The 17,022-nt window shown below is 54.3% G+C and overlaps 1 protein-coding gene across 5 annotated transcripts in view; it reads right to left on the reverse strand.

Moving 5' to 3' along the window:
* Window positions 1–17,022, reverse strand: part of RALGDS (ral guanine nucleotide dissociation stimulator) — a 56,504-nt gene that overhangs the window by 13,486 nt on the left and 25,996 nt on the right. The window contains exon 1 of one of the 5 annotated variants that reach the window (XM_071454404.1): window positions 9,907–10,290. The exons of 2 other annotated variants lie outside the window; for them this stretch is intronic. In XM_071454404.1, the coding sequence (XP_071310505.1) occupies window positions 9,907–10,086 (180 nt within the window). In that variant the 5' untranslated portion in view covers window positions 10,087–10,290. Of the gene's footprint in view, window positions 1–9,906; window positions 10,291–17,022 lie in introns of those variants that run through there. 2 more of the 5 variants (XM_071454407.1, XM_071454409.1) reach the window with 2 other exon arrangements.

Genomic DNA, 17,022 nt, shown 5'->3' on the forward strand with positions numbered 1-17,022 from the left:
GATGCTGGGCTCCACAGCTGGGTTTTCCTGACACTCTGCTCCAGATGTTTCAGCACAGAAAGCTGTGCCTCAGGGGAACAGCCCTGGAGCCAGAGCATCACCCAGCACCACGATGGGGCAGAGAGAAAGAGAGGCCACATCACCCCATATCTGCCTCTTGTAGGGATCTTACACCTCTCCTCTCTTGGGCTCTGAGACCACCAGCAGCTCTGACCCTGTGTCTGTGATACCCCTCTGGGTATCCAAAGGCAGCCTTCTCCACCCTGGCGGCCCAGGGATAAGGGAAGGGAAGCTGGCAGCTGGGTTACAGAGGCATCTTGTGACTCACACGCAGTGACTCAGTGGCTGGAGCAAGGATTAGGAGCTCAGCCTCAGTCCAGGAACGAGACAAAGCAGATAAGCAGGATTCCTCCCCCACTTGCTCCTGGTTTGCTTTTAGAGAAAACTAAGAGCCTTCCCACGTGGAGAGACTTGTTCCATTCTTTTTGTGGATTGGAAATCAAAGGCTCTGCATGACCACTCCATCCCCAGCCTCCAAGGGGCAGGATCAGACCCCTGAGGTGGGGAAATGCAGGTGGCTGGGGGATCGGGCTGACAGGGGGACTCCCCAGGGAAAAACAAACTCCAGCCACAACAGGGATGACTGATGAACTGCAAACCCTGAGTTTCCTACACCCAGGAAGCCACCACCCATCTGCACCCCATATGGAAACACCACCCCGTGTCCCCTCCCAGGGGACGTGCAGGGATGGGCTCCCCTCGCAGGCTATTCGAAGAAAACTGAGTGCAGCAGGTTTTGCTTCCTCTCTAAGTCGATGGAAAAAAAGATCCCGCCGACACAGCAGATCTGGCTCTTGCTCCACAGCCCTGAGCCCCCGTGCTCATGATGGCCCTGGAGCATCCCTGCCCGGAGCCAGCACAGGGGCAGGCTCGGAGCAGAGGGACACAGCCCTGCTCACAGAGCCACTGCTGCGCCACCGACTCGCCCACACCCCCGGGGCATTACTGGAAGTGAAACCAGAACGACGCGGCTGGTGAAAAACGGTGCATGAAAAATTAATGTGGGTACTGCTCCGCGAGGTTAAATAAAGATTGAGCCTCTCATTCCAAGTCATTTCGGCTCAGAACAAAAGGTTTGCGTTTTACTGAGATGGAACAGAAACATCTGCAATAAAAACATAACTGAAACAAGTTCAAGAACTGATTGATGTTTTTCTGGGTGTACAGTAGCACCTGGAAGTCACATGCAACATGACAGTTCCTCAGCCTTGTTCAAATGTGAATTTAAACACAAGGGGTGCCCTGAAGAGTTCCAGCCTACCTGACCTAATCTACTCTATCAATTCCACCTCTGGAGCAGGCCCCTGGTGCACCAAACGTGTTATTTCTGGGCAGCAACAGCTGGCAGGTGTACTGGGGAAGGGATGGAGATGAGCTTAGCACTCAGAGATGATGTTCCTTGAAACTGATTGGAACAGTCACAGCTAAAATGTCAATTCTGGCATCACACATGTTCACCAGGACACAAAGGCCTGTTCCTTGTGGCAGCTCCAGGGCAATGCTTGTCCTTTGCATGCATCAGCACCTGCAAGTGACTCCATCTTCACAAAAGCCTTTATGTTCCCTGAGATGCAAAACCTTGAATACACTCAGCTCTCAGCCCATGCACCAGCCCAGACAGCCAAAAAATTTGTCTTAAGAAGCATCATCTGCAATAAAATCAGCTCCTTTTGTCAAACCTGCCCCTTGCCCTGGCACAGCCATGTCCTGCACGAATGGAGAGCTCACCTGGGCACACACAAGGTGGGATGTGCAGGAGGGGCAAAGCAAAGAGGGCAAAGCAAAGATCCCAACTGCCAGATCCCACTGGCCCCACACTGACATTCCCAGAGAGTTTCACCCCACAGTATTCCCCAGCAGCCTGATTAAATTGTAAATGTGACTGTCTGGGCAGTAACTCGCCTGCTGCAGCTTGCGGAGGGGAAAAGGCAGCAAAGACACTGGAATCAGCCAAAGCCAAAATCTCCCTGGAATTCTGAAGGTGCACATACCAGGGGCTGTCCAAAAGCCACAGCCTTGCCTGGCCACACTAAAACAGCACCTTTCCCCTCCGTTTCCATTTGAACAAGGTGAATTTCAATCTAGCTCAGACACATCCTTAGCTTAGATAAACTGAACTGAAAATGAACCCCAGTGCAATAAACCCCAGTGAAATAAACGCGTCCACCCATGTGTTTACTCTGCCTTACGTCAAGCAGCGTTCCCTCCACCAAACCCGGCATGACCAAACCGGGCAAAGCTGACAACCCCCGACCTTTAGGGACCCCCTCCTCAAAATCCCGTGCAGAGAGGGTGCCCGGGGGGCTGTGCATGCCCCCAGCCCAGGCTGGCCCCGGGCGCGCTGTGCCAGCCGGCTCGATGGCAGCGCCGGTGGCACAGCGACAGCCCCGGCTCTGTGCGTGCGTGTCTGCACCAGGGTGACCCAGTAAACAGCTGAAGCAGAGAAAATGCAGGAACAATCCAGCGCGGAGGGGCTGGCGGCGAAAGGACGGCAGGAATAAATGCGGGGCTTTGTTCTCCGGCCGTGCCCAGCTCCCAGCCTGGCCGGGATGATGCGAGGCTCCTCCGTTTGCTGCTGGTTTGTGATTCCCGGGATCAGCCGGGCTCGTCCCAGCCTCCTCCTGACACCCGCAGCCCCAGCGTGTCCCGGCACAGCCCAGCTGCGGGTTCCAGGCCATTCCCTTCGCTCCGAGGAGATTTTCCCCTTGCAGAGCATCCCGCTACTCCCGTGGGAAGGTGGAAGAGGCAAGAGCAAACGCTCCCGCTTTGTAAACAAGTAAATCTCACCTTGGGAGCATTACTTAAATAGGTGTCAACGAGGCAGGAAGCGCGACGTGAGCAGGTGGCAACATGCCGACACCTGGAGGGGGGGAACGGGATGCTCCGCCAGCTCCCGGTGATTTCCACAGCTGAGGCAAATGAGATTTTACGATTAACTGGCACCTTTGGAGAGAAAACCACTGGGAAAGGATAAAAATCGCGCTGTTGTCAAGTGTCTGAACACACACCAAAGTGAGGTTTGGCCCTGGGTCCTGCCCTGTGTGCCAGATCTGTGGCACAAGGGGTGCAGGTGCCCGGGCTGGGAGGATGAATTCCTGCCCCAGACCCTCAGCCCTGCTCTGTAGGTGCGGGGTTTTGGCCATGGAGCACTGCAGAGCAGCTCAAACATCCACAGGAGCCTGTTCCTCCTGGCTACACACCTCAGTGAGCCGGTGCACACACGTTCCCAACCCCACTCACCTGCTCCTGCCACCCTGCCCCCTCCATCCTCTGGCATTACAGGTGAGCACTCCTACAGCCCACCCTCACATTTAATAACATTATTTTGGGATATCCAAAAAGCTGAAGTGCACAATGGCTGTGGGGCAGCATCAATGTGAAGAGGGCAGAAGTGCCAACCTCCATGCCCTGACTCCTTTCCTTTGATGTTCCCTGGATTAAGACCAGCCAAGCCTCAAACACCCCCATCCTCCCAGAGCTGACTTTTGCTGAGGAACACACCAAAACCCATGGGAATGAGCACGGGGAGAGATGGAGTTTGTGGAATACCCCCCTAAGAAGCACCTCAGGGAAGAAGTGCTTGTTATGACACTGGTGTGATCCATAGCTATGCTCTGAGTCACCCCAGCTCTGCCAGGGAAGAACCAGCCAGGCCTGTCCTGTGTCTGTGCCAGCTCTCACTGTTGCAACAGGGACAGAATGGAGTAAAGCACATTGTCTGGAAACCCAGAAATGCCAGTGAGTGTCACCAGCAACGGGCACCACCAACACACTGCTCAGCACAGGGCTGCTGAGCAGCAGAACTGCAGCTGGGACCAGATAGCCATGAAAAATACAACCAAAAGCAAACAAATAGAAGCTCTTGGAGAAAAAAATAGCAGCTTTTGGAGGAAAGCTGGGCTACTTTAGGGTGATACACCAACCTGAGTGTTGGCCTTGTCCTGGAGGGTCTGCAGTGATTGTTGGGGTGACACCATCAGCCCCAGCTCCCAGGCTCTGCTGCTGCTGCAGTGCACAGAGCCAGACCTTGCCAGCAGCAGGCCACCAACTGAGCCTCTTAGACAGCTGTCTGACCAAAATCCCCAGGGTTTCAGCCTAAACTGGAAGGTGAGGTCCTGAACCCGCCAGCCACATGAAGGTGGAGCTTCAGCATCCTTATTGACTTCCCACAGCTGAGCTTTGCCCCTGCCAGTCCCAGGCAAGGTGCTTTGCTTCGCCCAGCTTGGCTAAACCTTGGTTTCCTGAAGTCAGTTCCGACTCCTGGAGGTGAACCCAAAGCAAACACATCATTTCACAAACACACTCTGGCTGGAGCAGGAGCCTGGGGCAGGCTCTCAGCTTCAGAGTCACCATGGAGACCCAACCCCTGCAAGAAGCAGGGGAAGGCTGTGTGGTTTTGCTCCATCACATGAAAAGAAGTTCTGGTAAGACAGGTAGCGAGCCCTTGGCAAAGCAGGTTTCCACACAAGCCCTCAGTTCAGCTGCTGGACCGTGGTTAGCAGAAAGCAAAAAAATAATGCCTCAGCATTCCAGATGAAGCTGCCTCCGATGAGTTTCCTCTCCAATCTGCTCTGTCTGCAAGTTAGACCAACTTTTCTTCCCCTCCCAGTGGCTCTGAGGGCTCGGCTGGTCCCTGGCAGGCAGAGCCATCCCCATCCTGCCTCTGCTGAGCCCGGGGCTCCCCAAGCAGCTGCTCCCAGCACCCCAGGTGTGGAGGGAGGATGCCCTTTCTCGTCCCAGCACGTTTCTGACAGCAGAGCTCATCCAAATACCAACAGTGTAATGAAAACAAACTGCTGTGGAGCCAGCCGAGGCAAAAGGGCCACGCCAGGAGCCTCTGCTGTGCTTAATCTCCAGTGACATTCAGCTGTCACATAACTCCTGACCCTCAGGTGGAGGGAACTCGGCGTTATCTAATGTGAAAGTGCTGCCCTGCAAGAACCTGGGCCAGCACAGCTGAATGTGACTGAAAACCAGAGAGGTGATTTGCATAACATCACAAAAACAAACCCAAACCAGGTGAGGGACGAGGTCTGGGGAGCTGCAGAGTCACTCCAGTGCGCAGGAGGAGAGCAGCACAGCCCAGCCCACGCTGCCCGCGCTCAGAATTGGGAAAGGACTTTCCTGGCACCTCTGGCAGGGCTGTTCCCAGCTGTGAACATAACAAAAGGCCCCTCCACAAACCCCCTGTGCCAGCCCAGTGCCCAGAGCAGCCCCTGCAGCTCTGCCCCTGCTCCAACCCCCTCCCTGTGACTCCCTTCAGGCAGCCCGGCTGGGATCACTGGGATTACTGGGATTACTGGGATCACTGGGATTAGTGCTCCGTGCTCAGCACTCCCTTTCCCTAACGATTCAGGAGCAAAGTCCAAATGCATCATTACTGGGGCTGCTGTGAGGTGCAGGTGAGTCCCCACCTGGGCACTGAGACACCTGATATCTGGAATATCCAAACACCCCAGTCCTTGCCCTGCTGCTGGTGTTCCCAGGAATGCTCCAGCCGGGGGCTGCCTCACAATTCCAGCGTGATGCTTCTTCCTGGGCACCAAACCCCACTGCCAGCATCACCTTTCAGCCCACAGATGCTTCCCTCTGCAAAACAAAGATCCCACAGACCCCTGGAACACAACACACACTTGGGAGCAGCCACGGCTGCTGCTGTGGGAGCTAACCCACACAAACATCACATTAACCTGTAAAAGGACTCGATCCCACAACTCAACTCCTTCTCCCCAAGGCCAAAGGAATGTTTCAAACCCCAATCCTCCCCCCCAGACCCCACCAAAGCAATGCACAAACCCTGGCTGGCCACGAGCTGTGCTGGAGCCCCCCGGGGCCCCCTGCCAGCAGCTCAGCCAGCTTTGTATCCAAATCCTGCTCCTTAGCAACCACATTTTTTCCCCCCTCTTGCTGAGTCCGTGGGAGATGAAGAAATATTTGAGAACTGAGACAGCCCTGCTGCAAGGATATATTTAAATAAAAGGAGCATGGACGTTTGAAAGCCAGGCATTAGGCAGCTCTGGAGATAAGGGTGTTAGAGAAAGTGTGAGCAGGGCATGCCTGGCCTTTAAATGGGGTCTGGAGTGACCTAAATAAGCTCTTTTCTCCTTCAATTACACTCCCCTCGGGGGACACAGAGGCTGGCTAGAGAGCTGGGAGGAGAGATGGAGGAGCTGCTGGCCAGACCAACTCAGGGGGCCCTAAAACCAGGCAGAGCTCTGGCCCTGAGAGTGGGGTGATCACAGCCAGACCCCAAATCCCAAACAGTGGTGGGTGCTAAATGAGACCCATCCCTGCAGGCACAGCTGGCCTGATGCTCCTTTTGCTCATCACACCCCAAAGCCAGGCCCAGGGAAGTGGGGAAATACTCCAGGACAGCATTTATTGGCCCCTGCCTGGTGATGCCACCCTGAGAGCCACAAAAAGAGAGGCTGCAGTGGAGCAATAGTGTGATCTGGGCCAGGGGGCTGAAGCTGAGTGATGCTGAAGCTCGGGGTGGCCTAGGGGGCTGTTTGCCCATTCATCCTGTGGACAAACACAGATTTCAGTTTCCAGGGCTGCCAGTCTGGTACTATATCCACTAAAACCTCAGTGAGACCCCAGTATGGGGGTGCCCACCCTTATGGAAACATGGCACAGCAGCCTCTGAGTAAAACAATTATTACACAAACTCATTTGGAAGCTTCTCTCCAGCTTCCCTCTAACCATATCAAACAATAATAACAAAAAACCCCTCCCACCCTGCATCAGCCACCAACAATCAGCATCCCAGCCTGCTCCAGGCCTCACCAAACCCCTCTGGAAGGGAGCCAGAAGGTAGCTCCCCATCCAAGAAATACCAACAGATGATGTTCATCTGGCAAATTGCAGGGGACATATCAGGTTGTGCCTGGGGGGGAGAACAGGCTGGGAGGAAAGGATCTTATTCCAAAGGCACCATAGGAAGTGAAAAGAAAATGGCTTTTAAGAGACATCTTTGCCTCTCCCTCCCAGCTGTAAAGAACAAGCACTGACCTATGAGGCATCTGGGCTGAGCAATTCAAGTTTTCAAGGATTCATTTAGCAACTGAAAATCTCCTAATTGTTCAGAAAACAAACACAGCCAGAATTACAAGGACTTTTTTATAAGGGCTTTTTTTTAATAAGAGTCAGCCCAGCCTCCTCAGAGGTTCAGCAACATCAGCTGCATGAAAGTTTCAGTCTGTGTCATCTGCAGTGGTGTTTTAGGCCACTCCTGGCCAGCAGAACCAGGAGGGCCACCAGATTCACTCTGTGGCTCCTGCTGGACTGGAAGGATTGACACTCACTGCTGAATATGGAATGGACTGGAACTGAAAAGGTCAAAACAAAAGGTCTGCAAAGCTGCCCTGTCAATCCCCCACTTGAGACAGTCTCTTTAAATTTTCCATCCCCCGTGGTTCGAATGCTGGTGAGAGCCCTTGGCTCGCAGGGCCAGGAGGCCTCACTCAGTGATGCTCACAGATGCTGATCGATACCGTTGCTGCGGGATACAGGCAAAGTCTGCCCTGCTGCCATCCCCTGCGGGCTCAGCAAGGACCAGAGAGAGCCACAATCCCTGCAGCCTGCCCAGCAGCTTTCCAGGGAGCCTCCATTCCCTGTGGGACCGGACTCTCCACCCAGGAGCTCTGCCAAAACCAGCACAGCTCCCTCTGATGAGGTGACAAAGGTCCCAAACGTGTCCTGGGGACTGTCACTGGGGCTCAGCAAAACACTGATGGTCCCTGGGGGATCTTATTCAAATAATCTGCCTTCTCCTCTCAGTGTGCAGCTACAGCTCTGCCTGAGGATTGCAGCCCCACCAGGCCACCACAGTTGTCACAACAGTGACACATGTTTTCCTTTCCCCAGTCGTGCAGTGAACACCCTGTGCATCCCAAAGTTGCTCAGGAGGTCACAGTGCACCCCTCTGGGCTGCCCCTTTTCTCACCATCACTTGGAAATAGGAAAAAAACCAAAAATAAAAGGAGGAATTTCTCTGTTCAGGACTGGGAGGGAAACTCGAGGGAGCAGATGCTGGGGCTGTGCTCTGACCATTCCCCAGCACAGCCCAGGGCAGAGATGTGGGTGCAGGCAGCTCGAGGGGAGCCCTGGCTGGCAGCTGTGCCCGTGCCAGGCTCAGGTGAGCAGGGCTTTGCTCAGGGCCATGCAAAGCCTCCCTCAGCCCCATCCCTTTTCCCTCACAGCCACATCACCCAAGATGCTCCAAATCCCCCCCTGAGCTCCAGAGCCTCCTCCAGCTAGGGCACATTGTGCCAGGCAGGCTGTCCCCTGGCATGAGAGGGGCAGCACGCTGCATCACCCCCTCTTTTTCCCCTTTTTTTTCCCCCTCCCTGCCCCTGCTCTCCCTGCCAAAAGCACGGCCCCTGAGCCTCCCGAGGCTGGACTTCCTGCCAGGCATAACACGAACCAGATGATGCACTCCAAAGCATGTCAGCACGCCCACCCCCAGGAGAGAGCAGCGGGGAGGGGAGAGCAGGGAAAACAAGCTGGATGGAGCTTCCATGAACTCTCCCGGAGCTGACGAGCTCTGCCGCCACCAGGCCAGAGGTGAAGCGGAACAGCCTGAGCTCATCATCCCTTCCTGAGCAGGACTTTTCCATGGCAGGTTGTGGGGTTGGTTGTTCGGGAGAAGGAGCCGCTGCCCTCCCCGAAACACGGGCTGCCCTCAGCGGGTTATCTGCACAGCAGCCAGAGAGGCTTTAGTGGTGATTCCCCCCCTGCACCGCCCCTTTTCCAGCGGGAAGCATCCAGAGCAGCACATCTGCAGCTGGCTCCAAATCCCAGCAAAGCCAGACTGGCTGACCCTCGCTGCTCTTAACCCCTGCGCCGCCAGGGCTGCGGCTTCTGAAGAGCAAAATCTTCCTCCCGCCGAGCTCCTCCTGACACACCGTTTGCTCCCAACCAGGGACACTCCCATCACACCGATGACGATCATCCATTACGAGGATAAAAGATAAAAGGCCCAGCTCTGACTCAGATTATTTCGGGTGCCTCCACATGCAACTGCCATCAACAAAGCGCTCGGGGCCTCGCTGGGACCAGCCTGACTTTGAACCACCCGGGGTCGAATCCAAACAAGCACAAATATTTTTGCATCCTCCAGGAAAGTCCTCCCAATGCCCGTAACCTTCCCAGAGGACACTTTTGTGGTTTGGACAAGCCTGAAGCCTTTACAAACAGCTCAGATCTGAGCAGACTCCTGCCTCCCGCAGCCAAAGTCTCAAATAAAATACGAAAAGCCCTAAGTTTTAACAATCTGCCCCTTTCCCTGGGTGCCTGGAGGGAGAGCATCTGGTTTCTCCCTACAGTCCCCAGGGGCACAGGGACTCACAGCAAAAAAACAAAAAAAAACCAAACAAAAAAAACCCCAACAAGCAGGGGCACCCATTTGTTCAATAAAATGAAACACCAAACCCCTAAAGCACCTAGAGGGCTCTACAAGAAGGCTGGTGAGACTTTTGCAAGGGCATGGAGTGTTAGGATTTAAGCCGAAGAAGGGCAGATTTAGATGTTAGGAAGAAATTATTCTCTGAGAGGGTGGTGAGGCACTGGGCACAGGCTGCCCAGAGAAGCTGTGGCTGCCCCTGGAAGCGTTCCAGGCCAGGCTGGACGCAGCTTGGAGCAACCTGGGCTGGTGAAAGGCATCCCAGCCCATGGCGAGGCTGGAGAGAAAGACGATTTTACGGTCCCTCCGAAGCCAAACCGCTCAGCGATTCTGTGTAACAGAATTCTGCGAATCACCCTGCGGATGCCCACAAACTCCGGGCCAGCCCTACCCACGCTGCCAGCGAGGCGGAGCCCCCCAAACCCCCCAGACCCCGCACTCACCTCCAGCGGCGGCAGGTCGGGGTCGAGCTGCGTGAAGCTGTGCAGCACCACGGGGCTGCTCTCGCCGGCCACCTCCAGCCTGACGCCGCCCCAGAGGCTCCTGGCCCGCCGGCAGCCCTCGAACATCCTCTCGGGGCCGGCGGGGCCATGGTGCGGCGGGGCCCGGCGGCGGCTCACCATCGGCGGGGCCGCCGCATCCCCGGCTGCCCCGAACCCCGCCGCCGGCCCCGCCAGCCCCCCCGGCTGCCCGGGGAGCCGCAGCGGGGACGTGGGGGCGATGCTCGGGGGGAGAGGAGCGGAGAGGAGCGGGGCAGGCACCGCACGGGAGCGGGCTGATGTCACGGCGGGGCAGGCACGGAGCCGGCTGGGCTGTGAAGCGCGGCTGGATTTCCTCCCTCCCGCAGCCTCCGCCCGCCCTCAGGGGCCGGCCCGGCTCGGCTCGGCCCCCTCAGGGAGGGGGAACGGGGATGGGGACACGGCGGGTGTGAAAGGCGGCGGGGCTGCACAAAGGGGAGGAGGGAGGGAGGAGGATGATGAGGATTATGAGGATGATGGAGGAAAGGAGAGGTAAAACCAGCGAGAACTGCTAACTCTCGTATCTGAGTATAAAACCTCAGTCTCCTTACTTTCAAAGGACAATAGTAATCCAATGGTTTTAGGAGCCCCTCATCCTGGTGCAAGTCCAAGTGAAAGTAATGGAACCCCTCTCTAGTCCTAAACACATTCATAATCTTAACCCTAGTAACCCTCTCCACCCCATCCTATTTCCACTCCTATCCAACAGCCTCCAGAACACCCCCAACACAATTACAAACACAGTCAAAACCTCCTTCTTAATCAGCCTAATCCCAGTAGCAATCTACATCCACTCCGGAACTGAAAGCCCCACCTCCTTCTGAGAATGAAAATTCATTATAAACTTCAAGATCCCCATCAGCCCAAAAATAGACTTCTACTCCCTCACCTTCTTCCCCATTGCACTGCTCGTATCATGATCTATCCCGGGGGGCTGCGGGATGGGGTGGCCGGGGCTCCAGCCTCAGCTGGGTGGGGGGAAAAAACACCGGGTTTGTTGTTTTTTTGTTGTTTTTTTTTTTTTTTTTTTTTTTACCGTTGATGGGAGAGAGCAAAGTCACACAGGTGACAACGGCTCTGGGAGTGGAACTTTGTGTAACCGGGTGGGAGCAAAGTCACAGAGGTGACAACGGCTCTGGGAGTGGAGCTTTGTGCCACGAGGGTGCTCGTGAAGCACTGGGGGTCACACACCGCCAGCCAAAGGAAAAGTGTGAACTGCCAGCCCGTGAATATCATCAGCACCACGTGCTTTCATGCCAGCGTTATCCCGGCCCATGAGCTCAGCCCCCAGCCCCTCGCTGGGCTCGGTGACACGGTGACAGCGCTGCGGGGACAGCAGGCAGTGTCCCCTGCGGGACTGCGGTGATGTGACCCGCGGTGAGTCAGTGCCGGCCCCCCAGCACAGGCAAAGGGGGCATTAGGGGCCAGGGCAGTGCTCTCGGCCCAGCAGGGACTCCAGGAAAGCAAAACGAGCCTGGGGGACAGCAGGGCTGCAGATCCCACTTTAGAGAACCCCTGCAACATAATTTTGTTTTCAGAAGCGGAGAGAAATGAGCAAAACTGTTTGTTATTCATCAGCCCCCTGTGCTGAGCACTGCGTGCTCCAGCCCTCCCCTGCTCTTCCCCTTCCCTCCTCACAAACTCAGAAACTGCATCCCAGGGTCCGGGCAGTGCTGCTGACACCACCAAAACCCGGGACTTTCATGCCTCAGCTCCCTCTGCAGCTGAAATAACACCGGCCTCCCAGGGCCTTCCAGCCCTGCAGCTTTATTTCCAGCGAGGATGGAGCCAAGGCTCACATGTCCAGCTCTGCCCAGGGCACCAGCAGCTCCTGCCCGGGCAGGAAGGGATTAACAAAGCTGCCAGGCTGTGATAGGCTTCCAACTGGAAAGTTTACCAGGCAGAAGGATGAGCCAGGACAACGTGGGCTATTGTCCTGCTCTATCTGGAGCCAAAGAGGTCAGAGGGGACTTCCTGGACATCCTGGGAAAGGGGACCCAGCCCAGCAGCAGGGCCTTGCACTGCCCTGGCAGCCCCACACCTTTGGGGGCAATAGACACGCTTTAAGCCTGCCCAGGCATGGAGATCCAGCCCTGATCCCTGCCCAGGGCACCCTGCAGTGCCAGGTGGGTCAGTGGAGCTCGCTCCAGCACAGGAGGATGTGATGCTGCTCCCTGCAGAGGTGTCCCCAGCCCCACTGCCACGTCATGCAGGAACCACCTGGCACTGCAAGATGTGCTGTGAAACCCAGTGTTGTGCATCCCTTTGCTCAGGACATGCTGAAATCAGAGGCAGGGACCTGCTGAAATCAGAGGCAGGGACCTGCTTTCCAGCAGAAATCAGTGTTGCCTCTCTGGGCTGTGAAATATTTCAGAGGGAAACTCTGCTTTGCTTCATGTTTGAGTCTTAGGGCAGAGAAGTCACAGCCCACCCCTGGAACTGCTTGGCAGGGCTCGAGTGCACACAACAAACAACAGCAGCACTCATTTTCAGCTGGCAAAACCCTCCCAGAGCCTCCAGCTCCGTCTGACCTCTGCAGAAAGATGCAGCTCTGTCTGATGGGCCATTTTCACCGTCCCTCGGTTGACCACTAAAGATGGCTTCAGGGGAAAAACACTTCTGATAATGGATAATAAATAATATAAGGCAGGAAAGCAACTGCAGGGGTTTAAAAATAGCCACTCAGTTTCCTCTCTCCTCTCCTGGGAGCCTTCTGGGTCTGAAAAGCAAAACACTCAAAGCAGGGTCAGGAGCCCAAGTTCAGGATGTTTGCTCTGCCTAGCTAACCCCAAACACTCAGGGGCAAGGCTCTTGAAAATCATGAGATTCAAATAAAATAACTTTTCAAGGCTTCTCATTTGCCTCTAAGCACACAGGTGAAAGGGAGCAGGCAGCATCACACCCCCAGGTTTCCCTCTGGCACCCTTGAAGGTCGAGAAATTGTTGCAAAATGGGATTAATTGACATGCATGTGACTTCAGGGATTTAAGAAAAGGATCAGTGCTTGGGTGACTCATTAAAAAAAATATACTGTCAACTTGCACTTGGCAAACTCAGCCAGAAACTTTTCACAACACACTGAGCTTTTCCATGTCACCTGTAAATGTCCCATCCACTGTGGCAGGCCCAGGAATTGGGTGCTGTGAGAAATCCACCAATTTTTGCCTTTCCATCCCTCTGAAATCAGCTCTTGGCTGGATAAATACAAACCCACACGCCCAACACTGGAGCAGCTCTGCTCCTCTGCTTCAGCCTCCAGCCTTTCCTGCAGGGTCAGTAACATGGAGAGGGTAACACAGGGAAACTTTTGGAAACTTTAAGCCAGTTTTCTGGTGTGGGAATCAATTTGGGTCAAGCTGTCCTAGTCAGGACCTGCAGATTCAGACCTCAGTTAATGACTGGGCTCACCCTGGACCCCGAGTTGCCTCTCCCCAGCCCGTGGTGTCTGAGCATTCCCTCAGCCACATCCTCCAGCCCTCCTTTGCTTTCCTCTCCCTGCTCTGCTGCTGACTGGGGTTTCCCAGCACATTTCCTACAGGGCAAACCCCACAGTGACCCAGTTCCTGTGCTCAGTGTTCCTGTGGGGGTTTTTCTGCCATCAAGTGAGGCTGCCCACCCCAAAGCGTGGCTCACAAACACTCCCACAGGAGCTGCTCCTGCCTGCCATCAGCTGCCTGCAAACAACCCAGGGCTCCTGCCAGCACCCCCAGGGCACTGCCAGCCCCCCAACAAACCCACATTCCCTTTGAGCCTCAGTGGAAGCACAGCAGCACCGATGCCAAGAGCTGCAAAGAGCTGATCTCAGCCCCGAGCAGAGGAGGCAGGAATCGCCCTCATCACCTCAAACTGAGCCCCTCTGGAGCACCACACACCTCCAGCTCTCACTGTTGGACCAGAGAGGGACCCAGGACCCAAAGCAGCAGCCTCTGAGGGGAACTGGGCTGCTTTATGTGGGAGTTGCAACATTATCCGGCCTCTGTCCCAGCTCTGGCACCAGCTCACAAGGCGAGTCTGTGTCAGGCTCTGACATGGAGCCCTCAGCACTTCCTTCTATTGTGCAGCTGGGGAAGCCCTTTTTCTTGCTGTTTTTAAGGCATTTTAGAGGAAAAGTGCTACCTAGTTACAAGAATTACTAACTGGAGGTTAGGCATTATGTGCTAGATCAAAACGTTTTGGGCATTCCAATTTTAATTGGAAAATACTTTTGTTTTCACTGCCCAGGCTCAGCTGGAAGTTATTTTATAAGAAATAATAATGATAATAATCCAACAGTAAACAACCAGTACTATCTCTTCCACTTCAGGATGAGGGGAAAAACTTGAGCAAGAAGGGAAAACAATGTCACTGCTCTGTCCATACAATCTGTACTGAGATGTGAGATTGGGTCCCCCCAAATTTGGGGACTAACAGACCTCAGACCCTCACAGACCCAATTCTCACTCCCAGCATGATCAATACCCTGATTTAACCAGATTTTAGATGAGAGCCAGCCACCACTTGCCACAGCTTACAGCAGGCATGGATTTCAGGAGGTTCTCTGCTGAGTATTTCAGATCCAGGGCAGTTGGATCCCTCTGCCTCCAGGCTTTGGGTGTTTTTTGGAGCTGTTTTCGACAGGTCGGGCACTGTGAACTCTGTGCTGGCAGGGAGGAAGGCTGGCTCAGGCTCTGCTGCCCCTTGTGCCCTTCCCCAGCTGCAGCACCCCCTGCTCCCCTCGGCCAGCCGGGTTAATTCAGGAGCACAGCTCTCCTCCTCACCGAGCATTAACACAGCCAGGCAAGCCCCTAATTACTGTCAGTTCCTAGCAGAGGAAGCACAGCAAATCCCTGGGCAATCAGGATCTAAAAGTCTCCATCCAGCCATTCTGTGGTTCATTTCCTGCAGCCCCTGTGCACAGCTGGCCCATGGCAGCTCCTGCCGAGGCTCCTGAAGCTCAGCAATCATTCCACGAGCCTTGGAGGCTCAAGAGCTTGCAGGAATATTTCTCCTCCATCCTACTCCTTACATCACTCCCTTGGCTGTGGCAGAAGCACAGATTTTTTGAGGGGTTGGGTTTTTTGGATTCCAACAGGTTTGGGTTGAAAGGGACCTTAAAGATTGTCGTGTTCAACCCCTGCCATGGGCAGGGACACCTTCCTCTAGCCCAGGATGCTCCAAGCCTGGCCTGCAACACTGCCAGGGATCCAGGGGCAGCCACAGATTCCCTGGAAAACCTGTGCCAGGGCCTCACCACCCTGACAGGGCACATTTCTTCCTAATATCTAATCTAAATCCACTCTCATTTTAAAGCCATTGCCCCTTGTCCTGTCACTCCAGACCCTTGTACAAAGTCCCTCTCCAGCTCTCTTGAAGCCACGTCATGCTCTGGGATGCTAAGATTGCCCCAGAACCTTCTCTTCTCCAGGCAATTTATCAAGTATTTGAGGAGCTTCCGTTAGGGCAGCAAGCAACAACACAAATATCTGTTTTCCAAACTTTCTGACCTCTGAAAGCTCATCAGAACAAGGCCAGCGTGTGAGGTGGGGGGAGATCAAGCCACTTTCTCAGAAAGAAGCAACCACAGCACACTTCAAGCAGGCACCTGGACTCCTCCACAGCAAAGGAGAAAATACTCAGAAAAATAAGAGAAAAGATACAACCATTAATATCAAAAAGTGCCCCAAAAGCTGAAGGCAGCAGGGCCCAAGGTGTGAAAAGCACCAAGAGACCTCAGAGCCTTTTGCAGGGCAGTGCTGGCAGGGGGATGCAGGGACCAAAGCTCAGGATCACAAGGCACTCAGGGAGTTTTGTTAGGGACATCCCCACACTGAATTTTGTTAGGGACATCCCCACCCCGGAGGAAGCTGCAGCTCCTGGGGGCAGCGTTGTCCCTTCTCCCACCTGGCTCTCCCTAGAGTGCAGAGTTCAGCAGGCTTTAAGCCCCTCTGCTAAGGACCATTATCTCTCGAGCTGTTTGTCTTTAAAAGCAGCTTTTATCTCCCTATCACCTTTCTGCCAGAATGTTTCAGTCAGCTCTTTTAATAAATACCACCTAAGGTGCCTGCAACCGAAAGGAAAACAGGAAAAACATTTCTCCCTGTTGCTTAGCAATCAGAGTGTGGCGGGTTCAAGGCTCCCAGGTGCTCCCTTATTGCAATTTCCATCCTTGCTTGCTTGGCTTCTCTGCAGAACAGCCAGGGAAAGGAAAACCACTGGTGGAAAAGAGGGGAAAGGTTATGGAGCCACAAAAAAAATTCCAGGGAAAGGTGGGAATAGGTGTAGCCCTTCAGGATAAGGGAAACTCAGTCCTGAAATCAAGCTGTTCCTTCTCATCTGCCAGAAAAATTGGATGAAATAGTGAGATTTCATTTCACATTGAAAACACACATCCACCACCTGGGTGGATACAGAGCAGAGCAAAGCTCTGGCTCTGCTCACCTTTCAAAAACACATCCAAGGGCAGGCAGCACAGTTTTCCACCCACAACAACCAGCCAGAATGACACGTTCAGCTGAGTCGTGTAAAAGGAGAATCCCAGAAACAAGAGGCTCTGGAAACTGATCCATGGAGAAATCCCAGTGGATATCAGGGAAACTTTGCTTGGCAGAGCAGCTCTTCCTCTTCCTCCTCCTCCTCCTCCTCCTCCTCCTCCTCAGCTCCTAGCTCCAGCCCTGCTGGGCTGTGCTGCTGCAGGGACAGGTACACCCACCTCACCTGTGCCTACAGATGGGGAACTGAGACTGGCTGTGCATCCAGGCAGGAGAGCAGGAGGGCAGCTTTATTCCAGTTTTATTCCAGCTATTTTCCAGCTTTATCCCAGCTTTATTCCAGTTTTATTCCAGTTTTATTCCAGCTATTTTCCAGCTTTATTCCAGCCTTATTCCAGCTTTATTCCAGCTTTATCCCAGCTTTATTCCAGCTTTTATTCCAGCCTTATTCCAGCTTTATTCCAGCCTTATTCCAGCTTTATCCCAGCTTTATCCCAGCTATTTTCCAGCTTTTATTCCAGCTTTATTCCCACTGGCTCTCCTGGGCTAGGGAAGGCCAGGAGAGGCTCCCTGT

This window comes from Agelaius tricolor, unplaced genomic scaffold (genome assembly GCF_023055355.1).
Source record: "Agelaius tricolor isolate 1412-34295 unplaced genomic scaffold, bAgeTri1.0.p SCAF_38, whole genome shotgun sequence".
Classification (NCBI taxonomy): domain Eukaryota; kingdom Metazoa; phylum Chordata; class Aves; order Passeriformes; family Icteridae; genus Agelaius; species Agelaius tricolor.